General features: G+C 53.1%; 2 protein-coding genes across 6 annotated transcripts; one reads left to right on the plus strand and one right to left on the minus strand.

Moving 5' to 3' along the window:
- Nucleotides 1–401: 401 nt before the first annotated feature.
- PLA2G6 (phospholipase A2 group VI) lies at nt 402–15,027 on the minus strand. 2 transcript variants are annotated; one of them, XM_005527609.3, is made up of 16 exons: nt 14,680–15,026; nt 13,954–14,169; nt 12,514–12,694; nt 11,169–11,356; nt 9,912–10,008; nt 8,981–9,163; nt 8,681–8,789; nt 7,954–8,106; nt 6,348–6,438; nt 5,438–5,601; nt 4,775–4,925; nt 4,461–4,597; nt 3,717–3,871; nt 2,804–2,971; nt 2,172–2,245; nt 402–1,672 (listed from the first exon to the last, which is right to left on the minus strand). In XM_005527609.3, exons 1-16 carry the CDS (start codon nt 14,886–14,888, stop codon nt 1,531–1,533), a joined length of 2,418 nt encoding a protein of 805 aa, XP_005527666.1. In that variant the 5' UTR covers nt 14,889–15,026; the 3' UTR covers nt 402–1,530. The 2 variants fall into 2 exon arrangements, with proteins under 2 accessions (XP_005527666.1, XP_014112041.1); XM_014256566.2 differs by lacking the exon at nt 7,954–8,106 and having other exon boundaries at nt 14,680–15,027.
- A 500-nt stretch (nt 15,028–15,527) lies between these two features.
- On the plus strand, nt 15,528–18,258 carry MAFF (MAF bZIP transcription factor F). 4 transcript variants are annotated; one of them, XM_005527610.2, is made up of 3 exons: nt 15,528–15,678; nt 16,762–16,818; nt 16,900–18,258. In XM_005527610.2, the coding sequence occupies exons 2-3, from the start codon at nt 16,783–16,785 to the stop codon at nt 17,311–17,313; spliced, it is 450 nt and encodes a 149-aa protein (XP_005527667.1). In that variant the 5' UTR covers nt 15,528–15,678; nt 16,762–16,782; the 3' UTR covers nt 17,314–18,258. The 4 variants fall into 4 exon arrangements, with proteins under 4 accessions (XP_005527667.1, XP_087911972.1, XP_087911973.1 ...); XM_088055846.1 differs by having other exon boundaries at nt 16,762–16,817; nt 16,896–18,258; XM_088055847.1 differs by having other exon boundaries at nt 15,532–15,678; nt 16,765–16,817; nt 16,896–18,258.
- The last annotated feature ends 1,187 nt before the right edge of the window (nt 18,259–19,445 follow it).

Below are 19,445 nucleotides of genomic sequence, written 5' to 3' on the forward strand. Positions count from 1 at the left end.
CCCAGGTTTCACCTCTGGTGAGCTGGGACCAGCACTGCCATTGTGATTTCTTCTGGGCACATGCCTGGGAAGAGATGGATCAAGAAAAACCCATTGCTTTATTTTTTAGGCCTGGACAGCTCCAAGAGGATCCTCATATTGCAGCTGGTCCAAAGCCTCTACTCTGGTTGCAACTGCTGTGGGGTAACCAGCCACTCACACACCACCCACGTGCTCCCAGGGCTGGCTGCAGGGACAGCTCATTCACCTCTTCAGCCCATACAGGATTTATACCCTTTGTGTCTCAAGGAGCCCCTTTTCTGATTTTCTGTAAGACTTGTAAGAAATGCAGAGTCTGCAAGCCTAGAACCCCTCTGAGAATTTGGAGGATGGAGAGAAAGAAAAGACCACCACGGACTATATGACATTGGAACCAAATGCAAATCCCTCTTTATTTTAAGACATGTTAGTTTCTCACAGAAACAGGCAGCAGCACTCAAAAGAAAAACATTCACTCAAAAGGAAAACATTACAAATTCAGTTTTTCAGGTTACTCTTCAAAACACCTTCAGACAAATACATAAATTATTTATAAATATGCAAAAATTACTGCAGAAACAACGAGTGGTGTAGCAATCACAGTAGAATTTCCAGTTGTAATAAAAAAGTAAATCCAAATTGTCACAGGGTTGGCTTCTTTGCTGGGAACCGATCTTAGAGCATTTCAGTTACATGTTAAGAATAAAGAGAAATGATCTCTCTACCAAGCCAAGGCTTTTGTCCCTTCCACTGAGCTTGCTGTGAGTAAAGACAGGCTTTCACATCTCAGCCCCTGAGCAAAGTGTAACACAGCAAATCAGTGGCACAATAAAGTCCTGGGTGGGGAGGCTGCTCCTTCCCCAGGCATAGTGTTGCCAGCCCATCTCAGAGGGGAAAGGAGAAGCTGTTGCAGAAGACAACTGTCTCAGGAAAGGCTTGCCCTTCTCCCAAGGCCAGTTGCAACTTTCTGTATCATACCTACTGCAAAAACTTGCAGCATATTTCTGCTCCCCTCCAAACTGGGTGTGTTGAAGGAAAAATAATCCCTTTTTCCCATACTATACAACCTGAAATACCTTGGGCCCAGTGGGCCAAGCAATCCCTGAAGCTTTATCAGGCCTAGGCCCATTCTGTGACACAGGAAGGTGCACGGTGCTTTGTCAGTGGAGTTACTGCACAGACCGGAGATGTTCCAGCTGCTACAGCTCAAGACAAGTAGGTGAGGGCTCTGGATTCTGGGTCAGAGAGCACGGCAGCAAAACCAAGCACAGCAGCAGAGATGGGTTTACAGCACAAAGATAACTGTCAGCGTTTCACAGCTATCATACATGTCATACATTCTGTGTCTGGGAATACATGTGTATGTGCACTGTTGTCTATTCAATACTAACTCCTCTCGACTACTACAGGTCTCTCCCCCACCTCAACACCTTGGCTCAAGGGTAAATCTGAGCCATTTCAGCATCTGCTGCTCCTTGCCTTCAGAACGCAGAGCGGGAATCTCCAGGTCAGTCATCGGCAGAGATACTGCACCAGCTGCTCGAACTGCTCCCGCTGCTGGTAGATGTAGAGCTGGGTGTCCCACAGAGCATTCACCAGCACGGCGTCGTTCACCTCGTCCAGCATCACCTCTGTGTGCAGCTGAGGGCTGAGCCTGCGGACAGCGAGACAGCATCACCAGCTGGGCACAGACACGGAGGTGGCCAGGCACGAGCCTGCCAAGCAGGACATTTCCATCAAGCAGCTCCCACAGCCAGGGCGCTCGCTGGCCCTTCATCTGTCAGGCTTGCAGAGCAGAGGCCTTCCCCCTCCTTCAAGGCCCGGCCACAGCAAAGCAACTGCAGCACACGAAGGACAAGTCTAAAACAGGCTGTGCAGGGTGGAACAGGGCAGGATGCACATCCCAAAGGACCGTGCAAGACAGCACCTCCCAAATCTCCCTTAGCTAGCCCAGACCAGGCGTGCTGGGTGCCTCAGGTCATGTGGAGGGCCAGGGCACTCTCCATGCTGTCACTGAGGCGCGTGCAGGGGGCAGGTCTGCACAGGCACGCCTCTGGAGGGGATGCCATTTGGGATGACGCATGCCACAGCCAGGTCTGAAGCGAGAGGGATAAAAATAGGTCTGTGCAAAAGAGCGGAAAGGAAGCTCCTACCGGAAATATGGGACATCCGTCATCTCACACCAGGCCCTGGCACGATCCACAGCTGGGCCATCTGCGTCAGTGCACTGCAGGAGAAACAGGCCCGCAGTTACAGCCTGGCTGCTCTTCCCCTGCCTACCACAGGCTTCCCTGGCACCGAGTCCAACTGCACAAGTCCCAGAGGGAAAATAAAAACAATGGCATCCTGAACGGCACTGCTTGCCACCAAGAGTTGGGTGGCTTTTCTTCTTTATTTTTAATATAAGGACAGTGCTCCTGATCTTTTTTTCCCCATGTTGCTCAGATGATAAACAACACTTCCTGGAAAGATACTGAGTTTCACAAACTCAAACCTGCAAATGTTCCCAAGAGTCACTAACTACCATCCTGTCCTTAGCTCCTTTCAGCTGCAAAAATATCCCTTGGGCATGAGTGTCCCTTTGGGGCACTAAAACCCCCAAAGAATCAGATAGATCTTCAGGCCTGCAGTACTCCTGCAATTCTTAAGTCACCCACTACATCCATGGCCAGAGCAGTTCCAAGGAAATAGAATTTACTTCCAAAAGGAGGAAACTGGAAACATTTTCTCCCTCCCCGCAAGCAACCCCAGGGGTCTTTTGCCATCCCCTCCTCCCAGTACTCACACAATCCACCACCATCTTGCCAAGCTCCCTGGCCCCGAAGACGGTTTTCGCCAATTCCCAAGGGTTTGAGGGGCGGAAAACATCCACAGAGCTCACTGGGACCTGTGGAGGCTTCCCTGTTCCCAGGGAGACCACCAACCCCAATTTTCTCACTTCCTGCTTCCGACCCTGAGGACAAACAAAAGATCTGTTTGCAATGACCAACAATGAAAGTGAAGCATGTCTTTCACAGCAGCTTCCTGGGGAAGCCCTGAAAGCCGAGGCAAAAGGCTCAACAGCCTTTTCTTCCCCCATCCTCCCTCTGAGTAAGGCCTGGTGAGACAGCTGTAACCCACAGGACTTCAACAGTTGTACTGCTCTGTCCCTTCTCCCCTGACCACACTCAAACCCATGGGACCACCCTGGAGATGAGTCCTAGGACCAGATGGCCATGAAGCAGTCCAACTCTTCAGTCATTTTGGCAAACACCTCCCCTTTCAGTTACAGGGAGCAGTTAGCTGCCACTGGTTATTCAACTTTTTTAAGAAGTTGCCATACCTCAGAAGGCATCCACTCTTCAGCCTTGCAGAATACCTTGCCCTTGTCTTCTCCATTTATTTTTGGGCAGAAAAAGGCCCTGCAGAGCCATGTCAACAGCCACACCCAGCTATCAACTGAACCATCCTTGTTCAAAGCAAGGAGAGGCTGATGAGACTATCTCCCCCTCTCACACCCTTGTTAGAAGAGATATCTCACCTCCCAGCCACTGTTCCCAACACATATCCTCCTCCATACACTCCCTTTTGGGAGTGCTGCACTGCTAACTTGTTTATCCACTAAGATGCATCTACTCTCACACTCACTTCTTCAAGAGAGGCTCAGTGGGGCCAAGAAACTCCAGTTACCAGTCAAGGCTAGGATTTCCCTCCCTCACCTTTTTGATCAGTGTCTTGTTGTACTCATGGATCTCTGCCATGGCATCAAGGGTGGGGTTGTTGGCCAGCAGCCCTCCATCCAGGAAACGGCCAATGGGTCGGAAATAAGTGGGAGCTGCACCGCTGCAGCGGGCAGCACGCCACACGAGCTGCTCTGCAAGGGACAGAGAGCAAAAGGCCTCTTGCAGCAACTCTGCTGTACACAAAAAGCATCCCAGCTCCACCAACACAAATCAGGTTGGCTTGCAATCCCAGGAAACCCTGCCCCTCCCAACTGTAGGGCTTCTGCTTGGATGCACAGGATGACTCTGCAGGGCTTTAAAAGATGTTCTCATCACTTCCTACATATCCAGGGTCAAATTCACCCTCTATCCATTTCCTTACTGCTATTTTGAAAGTGAACCAGTTATGTGTGCCAGACAAGCCAGCAAGCTGGAGGGGGCTGCACACTTTGGTTGCACGGCTTTTGCATGTTTTCCTGTGGGAGCCCAGGGAAATATGCTGACTGTACACAGACCTCTTTCCTCATGAACCTTGCTAGCCAGCCCCTGTTCCTGGTACAAGAGAAGGCAAGGGAAGGAGAGAGGAGAAATGGGAAGCATCACTAGGATCTAGTTACAAGTCAAGACCAGGGATGAGCCATTGCTGATTTTCAAAGCAATGGGAGGGAGAACATGAAATCTGTCTGTGAGGGATGAAACCTTCCCAACCAACCAGCTGGACTTCTGTGTGCCATCATTTACCTTCTGGCTGAGTGAGTGGCTGGAAAGATGCACTTGTCTTGTATTCAGTGGAGCATTTTGTCTCTGGTACAGGGTAATTCCGGAAAAGGTGGAGCTCAGCTGGCTGTCGGTCACACAATGTCCCTGTCACCATAACCCTGGAGAAGCAGACATAACAGAATAGGAGTAAAATGGAAAAAAAAAAACTTACTGTTTCAATAGTCTGCACATCTGCTCTAAGATCTGCTCTAAGGAGAGGCTGAGCATCTCTGCTGAGACAGGTCTAGAGCACGGGCAGGACAGCATCAACCAGCACAGCCTGAGACAGGACTTACTTGGGTTTTCGGACATCTGTCATTTTGGTGTTTTCCCCAAATTCCTTCTTCAAGAACTCATCCAGGGGCTCCGACTCGTAGGGCCGAGACCCCCGGAACACCATGTCCTTCATGCGGAAGTACAGGCAGCGCATGTAGTCCATGGACTTCCCTGAGATGGGCAATAGTGTTGCCAGGAGCAGGCAGTGGGAGGAAAGGCAGGCAGAACAAACAGCACATCAGAGCAAGGATTTCCCAAGACAAGCAGAGGATGGGAGGCATCACTCCCAATCCAATTCCCTTCCCAAGCTGCCTGTCACCTGCTTAGTTTCTCAGCAGCATGACTGGGAAGGATTACAGAGGAAGAGCAAGCTTGGAGCAGTTTCCTGTTACCAGAATATCAATCACCTTGCTCTAAGTCCTCTGTGGAGAGCACAGGAAGTACAGAACACTGAACTCTGCCACCATGCACTCCCCAAAACCCAGAAAGCTGCTCAAAGCCAGCTGACATGAGAAGCAAGTATGAAGCCAGGTCGAGGGTTTCCTTCATTAAGGAACATCCCTTCCCTCCTTTGGCAGGCAGAAAAGTCTTGTCGGGACTCAGACAGCTCCCACCACACGTCTGCTCCCCCGAGAGGAACACTCAGGCCCACCGGTGTGAGAAGGGACCCGTTATGTCCTTACCATGTACAATAGCCAAGGCCAAGATCCCTCCAGTGCTGGTCCCCGCAATCCAGTCAAAAATCTCACGAATGGGACGGCCTGCAGCCTTTTCAATAGCCAGGAGAAGCTGGATGAGCACAAGGCCACGGATGCCCCCTCCATCCAAGCACAGGAGCCGGTCCTGACTGGAAAGAGACAGACACAGATGACTGGGAGCTGTGGGACAGATTACAAATCACAGAACACTCTGTGGGAACATGGCCCTGGGGACAGGAAGCTATGCCACATTGCTGCAGATAGTGTAATTGGTGAATAAATAAATCCAGCAGTGCCTTCTCAGGTGCAAATAAAGACACATCCAATAAGCGTTATTAATAATTAATAAATAAGCTGGTGCAACATTCTTTGCTCTTGCATAGCCATCTCTAACCTTTACACCAGAGAGAGAGTCACCAGCCAACACCACACCCAAGTCCCTTACTACACAGTAATGGGTATTGTGTCATAAATAAAAAAAGCAGACAGACCCAAATCCTGCCAGCAGCACTTCAGTGCCAACTCCTCCTCCACTCCACACAAGGCGAGGTGCTGGCACTGCCAAGACAGTGCAGAGGAGCTGAGTGAACATCATGGCAGTGTGTAGAGATGGGGAAATCACAAAGCCAAAACAGTGCTGGCTGCCCAGTAGCACAGGGGAGGGACAGAGCAGGGTTTCAGCTCCTCAGCTCAGGCTCCACTGCAGCTCCAGGCAGGGATCATTTATAGAAACAGAGATTTCTCAAAAGATGCTGGAAAAACTGCAATGTTGATGGACACAAAATAATGTCAGCTCTGAGGATGCCATCCACATGGGTGTGGGAGGGGAGGACTCACACACAGATTTCACCTTCAAGTTGCACAGGAGCCTGGACAGAAGCTGTTCCTCACTTACTTTCTTCTAGCCTCACTGGGCATGTCCACAACATCTGGTGCCTTCAACAACTGTCCGAGCGTTGTGGAAATATACAAGAAGTCCTTGTACCCTAGAGGGCCATGAACATGCAAAAGGAAAAAAAATAAATTAGAGATCACCAGTGTGGAACTGATTTCTACCATAAACAAAGAGAGAATATCCAACTCCCTTCCCCATCAAATAAAGGTCCCTGCAGGAGACACAAGCCATCTTACCCACAGGCAACAGGTACCCCCCAAATTCAACTCCACACCAAAGGACAGCAACACCACCCTTAAGAGCAGGCAGCTGTAGATGCACTGGAAAAGACAGGATTTGGAGAAGCAGATGATGTGCACAATGGGTGAGAGAAGGCAGAGCCCAGCAGCATGCCCACTATGCAGTTTACTGAAAGCTGTTAAGATAAAACCTAAATCTACTCCTCAAAGTAACCTAGGCAGGAGAGCTGTGGGGACAGGGTGACTTGTCATTACCCCTCAGCTGATGTTCACCCAGGCCACCCTGAGTGCGGGGCACCAATCCAAGCTAGGTGAGAAGCCAGCCTGCGAAACCAAAAGAAGAAAGAACGGGGGGAGAAGTTACATATTCCTGCCAGCACCCAGGCCAGGAGGTGGCTGTGGATGACGGTGAATTGCAGTGAGGAGTTTCTTCAATGGCCAGAGTCAATGATAAAAAAGGGTTTTGCTCTGTCACTGCATCAGAGCTGAAACTGGGCATGGGTTGCCTTCACTGGACTGTGGTGAGAAGAAAGTCCTGGTGTCAGGAGCCACTGAGATTTGTGGTGACACAGATACATTCCAGGATTGTCCTCCAAAGGACCACAGGAAAGCCTTTGCAAAGAAAACCTCCAACCTGAAATGGGAAGTTGTCCACAAGCAGATGTTAGCTGCTTGCATGCTCTTCTCATGACCCTCCAAGTCAACTCCTCCGCTGCCTAGTCCACAAACCCTCTTGTTGCCTCTTTCTGAGCTCTGAAGCCTGCTGAAGGCAGAAAGCCTGTCACTTAGAACAGACCCACGTGCTTATTCACACAGTCTGGGCAGCATAGACCACAGGATTCAACACAATCCTATGTCCCAAGGTTGGCTTTCCCTATGAATAACAAATCCTATGATCAAGGTTGCTTATCCTCAGGCTTCACCCTTTCCCTCTCCCAGCTGCTGGCCTCCAGGATCTGAATAAGTGACACTTCTTAAATCTCCTTGTGCCCAGCACAACACTGGGAAGTCCTCAAGGCAGACCAGCAGACACCTTCCCTTTTATACATGACCCAGTGGATAAAGTACCTGCAGGCTAAGTGCCCCCTCTACCAGAGATGTGAGGGAATCAGTCTTTTTACAGAGCTACATTATGTCAGGTCTATAAAACAAATGTTTTGAGTACAAGAGTTTAGAATACACACACAGGAAAGCAGAGAAAAGAGATGGGATCCTGCAACAGGTGAATGAGGACAGTCACCACAGAGTCACCAGACTAGTGAGAGCTTTGACAATTCCCAGAGCATGGCTCATCTGAAGAAGAGATCTGAGACAGCACTGTGAAGCAAGAAGGGAGAAGAGTGAGGAAGGGCCAGGGAAGGCTTTACCTAAGCTGTTGAGGTTGCTCCGTGAGGAAGGTTGGCCTTCCAGGAAGGAGACAGCAGATGATGCCAGGCCTGGGGAGTCAGTGCTGGGAGGTGGGTGGCAGCGTTCGGTCCCTACAGTTTGCAGCAGGTCTAAGAGCACTTTCCGGTTTGCACCTTAGGCGATGAAGGGGGAGTTACAGATCAGAAAGAGAATCAGTGCACACCACGGGGGAACGTGCTCTAACGAATTCATAGCAGGCCTGACCCTCACAAAGCCTCTGGGATGGCCTGGGGAAGGGGAAAACACATCCCAGGTATTTCTCCCCAAACTCCAGGCAGCAGGAGTATCCAGTGCTGTGCAGCTTCAAGGGCATGTGCCACACACTTCTTGCCTCTGAAGAACAGCCCATGTCTGCCTGTCCCTGGGCAGTTCAGCAGTGCCACATGATCCCGCTGTGAGCCTGCAGTGCCTGACATGGTGACCCGAAAGAGGGGGGATGCATGCTAGCTTTTCCTCTTGCATCTCTGTGTCACAGAAGAGAAATTCATCAAGGGCTATTAGCACAAAGCCTGTGCTGCTAGCAAAGTAGGTGCCTACTACGTGAGCAACTAGAAGCTGCGAAAGCATGTTGGAGAAGCATCACCCATGCACAGCATGTTTTCACCTCTCCCCAAGTCACTGTTTTGGCCACCAAAGGGAGACAGGATGCTGGGCTCACCCTGTAAGGCTGCTGACATGCTCCCTCACCTTTGCTGCTCCTGGCTGCCAACAATCCTGGTGTCTCCCCAAAATCATTCGGGACCTCAACGTCTCCTCCAAAGACAATGATTGCTTTGATCATGTCCAGGTGGTCATGCTAGAAGAGAAGAGAAAGCTCAGTCAAGAGCCATTACACGATTTCTCATTCCTTCCCTCTGTTTTTCATTAGCCAAAGCACCCACAAGGGAACATCACACGAAAGAGCCAGAATTTCAAAGGACTCTGTCACCATCTCAACCCTTCAAGAAAATCGTCTCTCCTTCCCAGCAGCCTCTGCAGAAAGCTCACCTTCATGGCCAGGTGCAGCGGTGTGTTGCCATCGCGTCCCCGGGCGTTGGTGTGGGCGCCGTGTGTCAGCAGGACCATGGCGCAGTCCAGGCGGCCCCGCTGGACCGCAATGTGCAGAGCCATGTCGGCCGTGCAGCTGCTCGCATTCACGTCCGAGCCGTACTCCAGCAGCAGCCGTGTCATCTGTGCCATGTCAAGAAGAGATAAAGCAGTTGTGAGGACAGCCAGCCGGGCATCCAAACCGTCCGGGTCTCATGGCAAGCAAAGCAGGGGAACAGGAGGCAGCCTTAGCCTGGATACAGCTGGCTGGCAGAAGCCAGCTGAATTGTCCCATGCACTGGGGTTTCTCTGTCTTTTACCACAGAACTAGTTAGTGGCTGCCCAATCTGGCTGGAGCTTCTGGATCCTTTGGGACTGATACACAACTATAATGAATGGCTGAGATCAGTGAAGAAAAAAACAGTTCCTACTCAGGCCAGGATACTGAAAGGGAAAATTTTGCCTTCTGAGCTTCTCTTTATAAGCCAAGAAAATTCAAGTTTGCTCTGAAACTCCCCAAGACATTTCTGAGAGGAATGGGATACTGCAGGAGAGAAAAGAGCCCTGCTATAGCAATGCCTTCTGCCTGCAACAAGCGGCATTGAGGTGCTCCAGCACAGCATATCACCATCCTGCCCAGCTCTGGCAGGAGTTGGACTTTCACCCACGTGCCACCACTCTGTGCCTACCTCACACTTGCCCTGCAGTTTCTAAGGCATCAAACTGTTTGCTCCCAGGAAACTGGCAGGTAATGAGAAGAGAGCTCCCTCCAGGGGCAACTGTGCTTCATGGGCTGTGCACATGCACTCAGAAAGGGAAAGTTAGCCACAGAAGGAATTAAGTGAGCGCTGGATAGCAGCACAGGCCCTCCCCAAGGATTGGCTCTATTTACCTCTGCATTCTTTGCCCAGTGCAGTGGAGTGGCATCGTAGCGTGGGTCCTTGGAGCAAACCTGGCTGGCATCTGCCTCGAGAATGGCCTGGGCACACCTGGGAAAAGACAGTGAGATGACAGGATGGATTGCTGCTGCCTTCACTCAAGGCCACTCACATCACCACCTGCCTTCTGCCCAGAGGAAAACCAGGAAACCCTGCAACAGCAGGAACTTGGCACCTGCAAGTTCCTCAGCTGCACTTTTGTTTTGCTCTTCACAGAAAGTGTGGGCACAACAGGAAGCATACATGCCAAATGGTGTTGGGAGCAGAAGAATCTCTCCAATACAAGTCGTGGATCAACATCTGCATGCTTCTCTAATACAGGAATAAGGCATTTCTTGAAACTCTCCAAACCTGAGAAGCTAAATTCTCCTCCTCTCTTTCCATGGAAACACGGGAATATAATTATAATAGTTAAATACTTGCTGAAATTAAGTACTTCCCTATGAGTGAAAAACCATACCTGTTGTGAACAGACCAATATCTGGTGCCTAGAAAACACGGTAGGTAGACTTATGAAATTTGATTATCTTCTCCACTACCACCAAAAAAACGCTGTACAAGAGATGGAGCCCCAGTGCAACCTCAGTGACCTATGCCCATTCTGAGCTTGTGAATGTGTGTCTAAATGTTGGGAAGTACTTTTCAAAATGCTTAAAAAACAGCTACCAGCAGCCAGTGCTGCCTTGAAAGCCCTGTTTGTAGAGCTTGAACACTTCCTGAACATTAAGTATTATAAAGCATATACAAAGAGAATTGAAGCTCTCCAAAGAAAACAGAGAGTAAATATTGTGCCTCCTTTGATTCAGTTCCAGAATGTGTTATTAAGAGTCAAGAGTATCTCTGGCCTACAGGAGATAGGGAAAAGTAAGCTTTGAAATGAAAGCTTATTAGGATCAGAGCACTCAAAGACAGAGGTACAGCACTTAACACTATTTAAGCATCAGTCAATTGTTTTCCAACAGCTCATTCTGAGAAAAAGTACCTCCCAAAATATCTTTTTTATATGTGTTTTTCTCCTGATGCCTGATACTGAATAAGGTATTAATTCAAGGATAAAATGGTTTTATTCTGAAAGCATTTATTTCTTTCCCATATCAGCACTTCCCTGTTCTTTTGTCAATGACTACACACAAGACCTGTCCTACTGAGCACAGCCCTGGACAATGCTGAGCAAGCACACAAGTCCCCAGAGCGGAGGGGACATTACATACCCCTTCTGGGAGAACTTCAGTGCTGTATGGATGGGGTAGCCCAGTGTGCCCACAGCGCTGCAGCTGGCACGGCACTTCAGCAGGGACCGAACCATGTCCTCCTTGCCCAGCTGGCACGCCAGGTGCAGAGCTGTCAGCCCCTCGTGGCTCAGGTGGTCCAAGCCAGTAGTTGGGGTTCTGCCCAGGAGCTGGAAGGAGGAGACAGTAAATAAATAAAGAGACAAACATGGAAGAGCACTGTGTCTTCTTGAGCTCTGAGGACAGACTCTGGAGAACTGGACCCTTCACAATGCTACAGCCTGTCAGCTCCATCCCTGCTCCCTGTAAACTGTAGATCTGTTATGTGCTGACTAGTTTGTTGCAGAAAAGTATCCCACTACCACACTGAGGAAACCCTGCAATCCCTGGTGCACACAAGAGAAGTGGGAATTTAGTTTCTTTTCTCTGGTTTAGCAAGGAACCAATACACAAAACAAACAAACATGAGACAGATCAGACAACAAGACAAATTGATGCCACCAGAGAAATAAAGAGGATATCTTTTTAATACAAAGTTCCTAATTGGCCACTCCACAGCATGCCAAGCCCTGATTCTCGCCCTACCTCATCATCCATTAGGAAACTCCAACACAGACTGGTAGGCAGAGGGAGAGCTGTCACAACAGGTATTGGGCAAATGTGGGGGTTGCAGCCATGGGGAAGAGTCAGCCTCAGGCTCACACCAAGTCTTGGGGAGCTGAAAGATCTCAGGAACCATGTGCAAGGCCACCCACACCTTACAAACCCTGTCACTCTGTTCAGCACTTCTCAGCAATCAAGAAGACCTATGACTTCAGACTGTCTCTGTCCCGAGCTTCTGATTACTGTCCTCCACGCAAGGCTACTCAGTTGAAACAGCAGGTCCTGCAGCTCAGGAGAGCCAAGGGCAGCTCCAAACTGTCCTTCAGCCTGTGGGCAACACGCGATCCCCCATGGCAGCCTCAACACACTCCTACAGGAGCACTCTGCCCGAAACCAAACACCCTGCTTGCAGGAGAGAGGGAACAGACAGCCATGGGCCTGAGGAAAAGCAGGATAAAGGCCTGATGCAAACAGCAGTGAAGAATTACTTTCTGAGGAAACCTGCTTAATGTCCTTGGTTAAGTTCTGGGAATCTGTACTCTCAATATGGGAAACAGCACCAGTAAAGAGGGGATATACGAGGCTGAAATCGGGCTCAAGCAATAACTCAGCAAAGGGAACTGACTTTTTCTTTGCCTGTCTGCAGCTGTTTTCCCATCTCTATCACAGCACAGAGAAGACCCATTCTAGTCTCACTTTCTCCCAGACTAGAAGTCACTCCCACCTCAATGATCTGGGGGTTGTTTCCTCGCACAGCATAGTGGAAAACAGTCTCCCCGTTCCTGTCAGTGATGTCCACCCGCGCATGGCACTCCAGCAGCTCCAGCAGGCACTCCATGTCCCCCTTGCGGCACGCCAGGTGCAGCGGGGTGCAGCCATCCTCGCTGTCCGTGCTGTTCACGCAGCTGCAAGGAAGGATTCAGCGTGAGGCCCAGGAACAGCCATGGGGAGGAGGAGGGCATGCAGCTGCTCCAGGAGCTGACACAGAGGTACCCTCCACATCTGTCCCATCTGGTGTGAACCATGAAGATCAGGAAAGCCCAGCCTCTTGCCAGGGAAGAAGCACAGGGAAGAGCCGTCAAGTAGCCCTGCCCTGGACTCTTTCCCTGATATGCTGCTCCTTTTCCTGCCCTCCATATGGAATCAGTTCCCTCTGCCCAAAGGAAAGCAGAAGGCAGGTTACAGTCAGCAGCCTGGCGATGGTGCTGCTATTTGCCCTCCAATTCCCTAACTCCCCGCCAGTCTGCCCTATCCTCAGTAAACCTGTGCTGGTTTTGGCCAGGGTGGGTAGAGTTAACTTTCTTCACAGTGGCTGGTGTGGGGCTGTGTTTTGGATTTCTGCTGAACACAGAGTTGACGATACAGAGATGTTTTTGCTATTGCTAAGCAGGGTTTACACAGAGCCTTTTCTGCTTTTCATACTGACCCACTGGTGAGGAAACTGGGGATGCAGGGGAGGCTGGGAAGAAACACTGCTGGGACTGGTGACCCCAACTGACCAAAGGGATTTTCCAGCCCATATGACACCATGCTTAGTATATATATAAAGTGTGGGGAGCAGCAGGAAGGGGGGAACATTTGGAGTGATGGTGTTTGTCTTCCCAAGTCACCACGATGCGTGATGGGCCTCTGGAGGTGGCTAAACACCTGCTTGCCCATGGGAAGCAGTGATTCAATTCCTTGTTTTACTTTGCTTGTGTACACGGCTTTTGCTTTCCTTTTCTTTATCTTAACCCAGGTTTTCTACCTTTTGCCCTTTTGATTCTCTCCCCACTCTCTCTAGTAGGGAAGTTAGCGAGTGGCTGCATGCGGCTTGGCTGCAGGCTAGGGTTAAATCACAGCAGAACTTCCCAATGAAAAAACAAGGCCTTGTGGCCAAAAACTGTTCCCAGACAGTCCTACTGTACCTCCACTCTCATGGCTTACATAGGGAGCAAAAACCACCCCTAAAATCTGCTCCACAAGGGTTGCAATAACCTAACCAGTGTCTCTAGCAGGACACTTTAATCCTTTACTTCAAACACCAGAGCCTGAGGCTCTGCAGCAGCATGCTGAAATCCACCAACCAGCTTCTACAGCAAAGAAGGGATACTCTAACACAGCCCAGCCTGCCCTCCCAAGCTCCTTCTGAGCACTGACCCCCTGGAGACACCCTGCTCCTTGCCTCAGGATGTGGTTGTGCCGGAAGTTCTCCCGGTGGCCAAACTCCACAGCAATGTGTGCAGGGGACCAGCTGGGGTAGCTGCGGATGCAGTCGCTGAGCTGCTGGAGATCCTCCAGGGACAAGGGCTGGCATGAGCTCTCGTAGAAAGGGCGCAGCTGCCGGGCATATTGCTCAAAGTACACCAGGGCGTCTGCTTCATTGTCCACCTGGAAGAGCCTGGAGAAAAGGGAAGCACAGGGTTCATCCTGCTCAAAGGAATAACCCAAATCCCGTGTATCTGAGGGAAACAGTGCTTTTCCAAAGGGAAGTGGTGGGAACTTTCCTTTTCTTCTTCAACTAGTGTCATCCTTGTTCCGAGGGAAGCAAGGAGACTACTTCACTGGAAGGGAGCATCCCTCTTCCTGACCAAGGTTAGGTTTCATTCAGAAGTATCCTCTAGATGCTGAGCCACAAACAGGAACGACCAGAAATGCACGTGGACCTATGGATGCCCTAAACTATATCCCAGCTGCCCGCTGTCGCAATGTTTGGACCTCGTCCTGCTTCCACGAGCGATTTTGCAGAAACTCCTCCACCCGCACACGCAGGGGCCTTCCACCCCTCCCAGCCCACCTGCTGCCCCAACACAACACCCCACACCCGCGGCCTCAAAGCAGCCCCGACACCAGCACTTTGAAGACTTTGGTTTCCCACGTCAGGAGGGACGGCCAAAAGTCTGTCACTCACCGGAAGGCGACCTGCGGGCTCTGGGGATTCACCAGCAAGCAGTCCCAGGAGCGAGAGAGGCCGTTCTTGTAGAGGGCTACCCTGCCCTCCTCCCGCAGGCAGGTGTGACCGGCGTACTCGGCGGCCGGCACCTCCCTCACGCGGTACGGGTTGGAGAATATATGCGTGACGCTGCTGAACGTGTCCAGCAGCCGCCCAAAAAACTGCATCTTCCCAGAGCCTCAGGCGGCTTCTCCTGAGGGAAAGGTGGCCGCTGGCTCCGCCCAGCCCCTGCCCTTCCACGCACTGTGTGACCCGGAGCGCCGCCGGGTGACACCGCGGGGCCGGGAATGGGATGAGGGCGGAGCCGGGGATGGCGCCGGGCAAAGCACGACGGGCCCCCAGCGCCCCCCCCACCTCCGCGCGCACCGCCCACCGCCCCCCGCGCGCGCGGCCCGCCGCCCGCCAATCGCCGGCACCGCCCCCCGTGACGGGCCAATCAGCGCCGCCGCTTCCGGGGCGGGGCCATGGGGGGCGGGATTAATGCAGCGCCCGCCGCCTGCCGGGGGAGGCGGGCGGAAGGGCGGGAGGCGCCATCTTTGTGAGGGGCGGGGCGACAGGGGTGGGGCCGCCCTTCTTAAAGCGGTAGCGGCTCATTTTGGTGGGGTGCTCCGTTCCCAGCGGGGCCGTTCATCGGTAGTGCGCCACCCCTAAATTCGAGTTAAAATCAGCGCTGTTGGAGCGCGGCTGCATTCACAGCGCGGCGTACGGTGTGCGCTGGCAGCGTGCGAGGAGGGCTGGCGCCGGGGGGCGCTTTTAGGGCAGCGGACGCTTTAAGGGTAGCGGCCGCCCCGCGCGGCAGCGGCGGGGAGGGGGGCGTGGCGAGGGTGACGTCACCGCATGACTGTGTTTTTATGAATGAAAAGAATCCGCGGGTGAGTAATCGCGGGGAGCGAGGCTGGAGGCGCCGCCCGACGCCCTGACCCGGCAGCGGCCCCGCGGGACGAGCGCAGCCGCCAGGTGAGCACCGGCCGGAACGGCCCCTCCGCTCCCGCCTCGGCTTCGTCCCCCGCGGGGCGGCCGGGAGAAGGGGACGGCGGGGTCTGACACCGGCCGGAGGCCTCTTTGCCTCCGCCGAAGGCAGAGGGACCGGGACTAGGGCTGGGGGCAATGGGATGGGGTTGACCGGCCGGCCGGCCCCGCTCGGGGTCGTCCGCTCTTCCTTTCCAATTCCCGGCCACCGCCCTGGGGGGATCCGCCGCCGCTCCCCGGCTCCGGCGGCGGGTCCCCGACCCGGATTGCATCAGCTTCCCGCCGCCCCGGCTCCACCTTTCCCGCCGCCCCCCTCCAGCCCCTCATTCCTCTCGGGGCGCTCTCGGCCCCGTCCCGGCCCCCTTCGTCCCTCCGAGGGCTCTCCTAACGCGACCGGGGTTCCCCGAGGTGGGGAGAGGCTGCTGGGCTGCAGTCCGGGGTCCCGGACCCCTCCTCACTCTCCGAACCCAGGGACGGGGAGGGACCGGCCGTCGGTGAGGGGCAGGCACCGTCTCCGTGACTTTCACCCTTGGGCTGCTGAATCACGGGGCGGCCACTTCTCACCCGCCTGTGCTGCGTGGCCGCGACCCTTCGGTCCCGGAGCCTGGGAACACCCGACCCTTGCCCCGGGACACGCGGTGCTCTCCCCGGGCGGTGGGGCGGCACCTCCACACGGGTCCCGGCGGGTGACTTCGACACGGTGTCACTCGGTGGGGCTTTCCCTTCAGGCTCGGGCGGATCTCGCTTATGTTTCCTCCCCGCGGGGGCTTGGCTTCACAGCAGGCGGCTGGGGCATTTTGGGTCCCCTGGGTAGAGCAGCATCCCAGTCGTCTCGTGATGGGATGAAGGCAGGCAGGAGGTCCATCCTTGCTCCATTATTATTATTGCTTGCAGTCATCTTTGCTATTAATATTATTACTATGTACTTTTTTAAAAGGAGTGGGATGAGTCATGCAGCCCGGGGTGGGGGGGATGTGGGCAGCAGGCAGGGGACCAGCAGGGCCGGTGTCCTCTGTTCTGAGGTGAGATACATGGGGCTGGCAGTAACCAGCTTTTCTCCTGGCTGCTCAGCAGGGCTGGAGTGAGGAAAGGATGGCTGCAGACGGGCTCTCCAGCAAGGCTTTGAAGGTGAGCACCAGTGGGAACGGGGGCTTGGGAGACAGGGGGCTGGTTTTGGGGGTCTCAGGCAGCTACCCCTCTCTCTGGCAGGTGAAGCGGGAGCTGGGGGAGAACACTCCACTGCTGTCAGATGAGGAGCTGATGGGGCTGTCAGTGCGGGAACTCAACCACCACCTGCGGGGCCTCTCCAAGGAGGAGGTGGCGAGGCTGAAGCAGCGTCGTCGGACGCTGAAGAACCGGGGTTATGCTGCCAGCTGCCGGGTGAAGCGCGTCTGCCAGAAGGAAGAGCTGCAGAAGCAGAAGATGGAGCTGGAGTGGGAGGTGGACAAGCTGGCCCGGGAGAACGCTGCCATGCGCCTGGAGCTCGACACCCTCCGTGGCAAGTACGAGGCCCTGCAGGGCTTTGCCCGCACCGTGGCCACTCACGGGCCCCCCGCCAAGGTGGCTACTGCCAGTGTCATCACCATCGTCAAGTCCGGCACCAACCAGGCCGCCTACTCCTAGTGCTGGCCTCTGTCCCCCGGCTGGACACAGTCCTTCCCGGGGTGCCTTCCCCATGAATTTCCTCCCAGCCCTTCCCCAACCTCCTCCCTGTCAAAACTTATGCCCAAAATCCTCTTTCTCCCATCCCTTGCCCTCCAGCTCCCCCAGGTAGGGAGGGCTGCTGCTATGTGGGTGCTGAGGTGGAGGACAGGACCTGACTGGTGGCCCCCTTAGCCCCCTTCCCTCTTGAGTGTGCAAACAGGAGAGAGCAAACCCACACAGGCAGTAGTGGGGAAGCATCCCACAGCTCCAAGCTGGTAGGAAAATGCCAGGTGCCTCTTTTTCCTAAGAGGGCATGGGAGAGCTAAATGTGGGCCAGGCGGTCCCAGGAGCATGTGCGAGAGACAGAAAAGAGGAGAGAGAGGTTTTGCAGTGTAGGGGAAGAGGGCATGATAGAAGGGTATCAATATTGGGCAGACAACCTGAACCACAGCTGGAGCAGCGGGGGAGGTGGCAGCACGTCTGAAATCTCTGTGGATGCAGATGGCAAGGGAAGGTTAGCAGGTTAGAGGGGGAGATAGAGTGGGCTGCATGTTAATGCCTGGTAAGGGTGAATGGAATGGGAAAGCACTGTGGCAGCTTGTGGTGCTGGGGGACCCCAGAAGTGACAGTGATTGGGCAGGGGGGAGCTGGGAGGTGTGAGTGGGTCAGCCCAGGCCGTTGTCCCCAAAGGAGAGAAGCAGTGGTGCTGTTTTATCTATCTCTACCATGCACATCCTTCACGCCTCTTCCTGCTGACGGGACTCAGCCTGGCTGGTTGTCTGAAATGCAGCAGCACTGGCAGGAAGGAAGCAGAGGCAGCTGGAGCAGAGATAAACATTGTTTCACTCAGCACAGGCCAGCTTCTATGGCCCCACCAAGTCCTGCCCAGTGTCCCACTGCCTAGGAAGCCCATGGAAAGGTGCTCCCGGTCCTCAGAGTCAGAGGGGTGGAGGTGCGAGAGGTGGGAAGTAAGGGCAGAGAGCATCCCTGCTCCTGGGAGCTGCCTGGCAGGCAGGTAGGCTCCTCTCTTTGGTTTTCCTCCAGCTTGGACACCGCTGTGGGACAGCTGTCTCTTGAGCAGGCTGGAGAAGAGCTGGGTTCACTAAATACAGGCAGCACAGGGGAGGGAGCAGGAGGCAGGTCCATCTTGGGATCTGCTGCTGTAGATGATTCCCCTGTCCCTCCGTTCTGCCCCTGCCTGGGTATTGCCACGCCAGCCGCCCTCGGCTGCAGCCTCCATTCTTCCCTGTAGAGAGGTGCCTGCCACTCCTGGCTGGGGCACTGTGGTTGGCATCCCCCACCCCAACTCCTCTTGGGTTTATTTATTGCACGAACATAAGTTATTTTCACGTCCTCTTTGCCATTCCGCCTCTCGGCACAGCCAGGATGTTGGTACAGAGCCGTACTTTATATTTTATATATGCAAATCACATTTTATCTTATACTTATATAGAGCAAAAAAAAAACTTATTTATTTTCTGACTTACAGTATGTGTCCTACCCGACTCCTCTGTATTTTGTAGACTTTACAAATAAAGCAAGTTCTTTTTTTTTTTTTTTTCCACAGCGAGAGTGTGTTTGGTCATTCTTGAACTTGGGACAGAACTGTGCCTGAGATTAGGTTTTCTGTCCCTCTGGTTTTGCTGCAGGCCATGCTCAAGAATGTACCCAAAAAAGATGGGATGAGGGATAGCTCATTGCTTTTTAGGACAAAACCAGATTTATAGTCTCTGAGAGAAAAGGTCTAAAAAAGCACGCTTAATGCTGAACACCACCCCACAAAGCACTTGCCTTCAGTAGCAGTGCAGCTGTGCTGAATCAGCTTTTCCTGGGAAAGATAATGCTTTTCACTACAAAAATTATCTCCAGGCTGTCCTCGGACCAGGTGCAGGAGAGGCGGGTGCAGGGCATCTATGCCCAAAAACTCCCCTGTTGAGTGACCTTATCACCTTACCCGGGAACAGCAAGGACAAAAGCAGTGAGCTTCTGCCCATGGATGGCAGGAGAAGGGGAAGAAGTGTGGAAGGCACCTTATCAGGAGATGAAGCCAGACCTCCTCCCTGTCTGGAAAAGTCACCCTTCCTCAGAGCTGAGCTGGAAGTGGTGAGCAT

This window comes from Pseudopodoces humilis, chromosome 5, assembly GCF_049639895.1.
Source record: "Pseudopodoces humilis isolate 2021_Gansu_Grassland_sample_001 chromosome 5, ASM4963989v1, whole genome shotgun sequence".
NCBI lineage: Eukaryota > Metazoa > Chordata > Aves > Passeriformes > Paridae > Pseudopodoces > Pseudopodoces humilis.

Excerpts from the sequence above, each read along its gene's own strand:
- MAFF (XM_088055846.1), top strand. The coding sequence starts at position 16,783 with ATGGCTGCAGACGGGCTCTCCAGCAAGGCTTTGAA. Across the intron at positions 16,818-16,895 it reads CTCTCCAGCAAGGCTTTGAA|GCAGGTGAAGCGGGAGCTGG; the intron begins GGTGAGCACCAG and ends CCCCTCTCTCTG.
- PLA2G6 (XM_005527609.3), bottom strand. The coding sequence starts at position 14,888 with ATGCAGTTTTTTGGGCGGCTGCTGGACACGTTCAGCAGCGTCACGCAT. Across the intron at positions 10,009-11,168 it reads CTGAAGTTCTCCCAGAAGGG|GTGTGCCCAGGCCATTCTCG; the intron begins GTATGTAATGTC and ends GTCTTTTCCCAG. Across the intron at positions 1,673-2,171 it reads ACGGATGTCCCATATTTCCG|GCTCAGCCCTCAGCTGCACA; the intron begins GTAGGAGCTTCC and ends CGCTGTCCGCAG.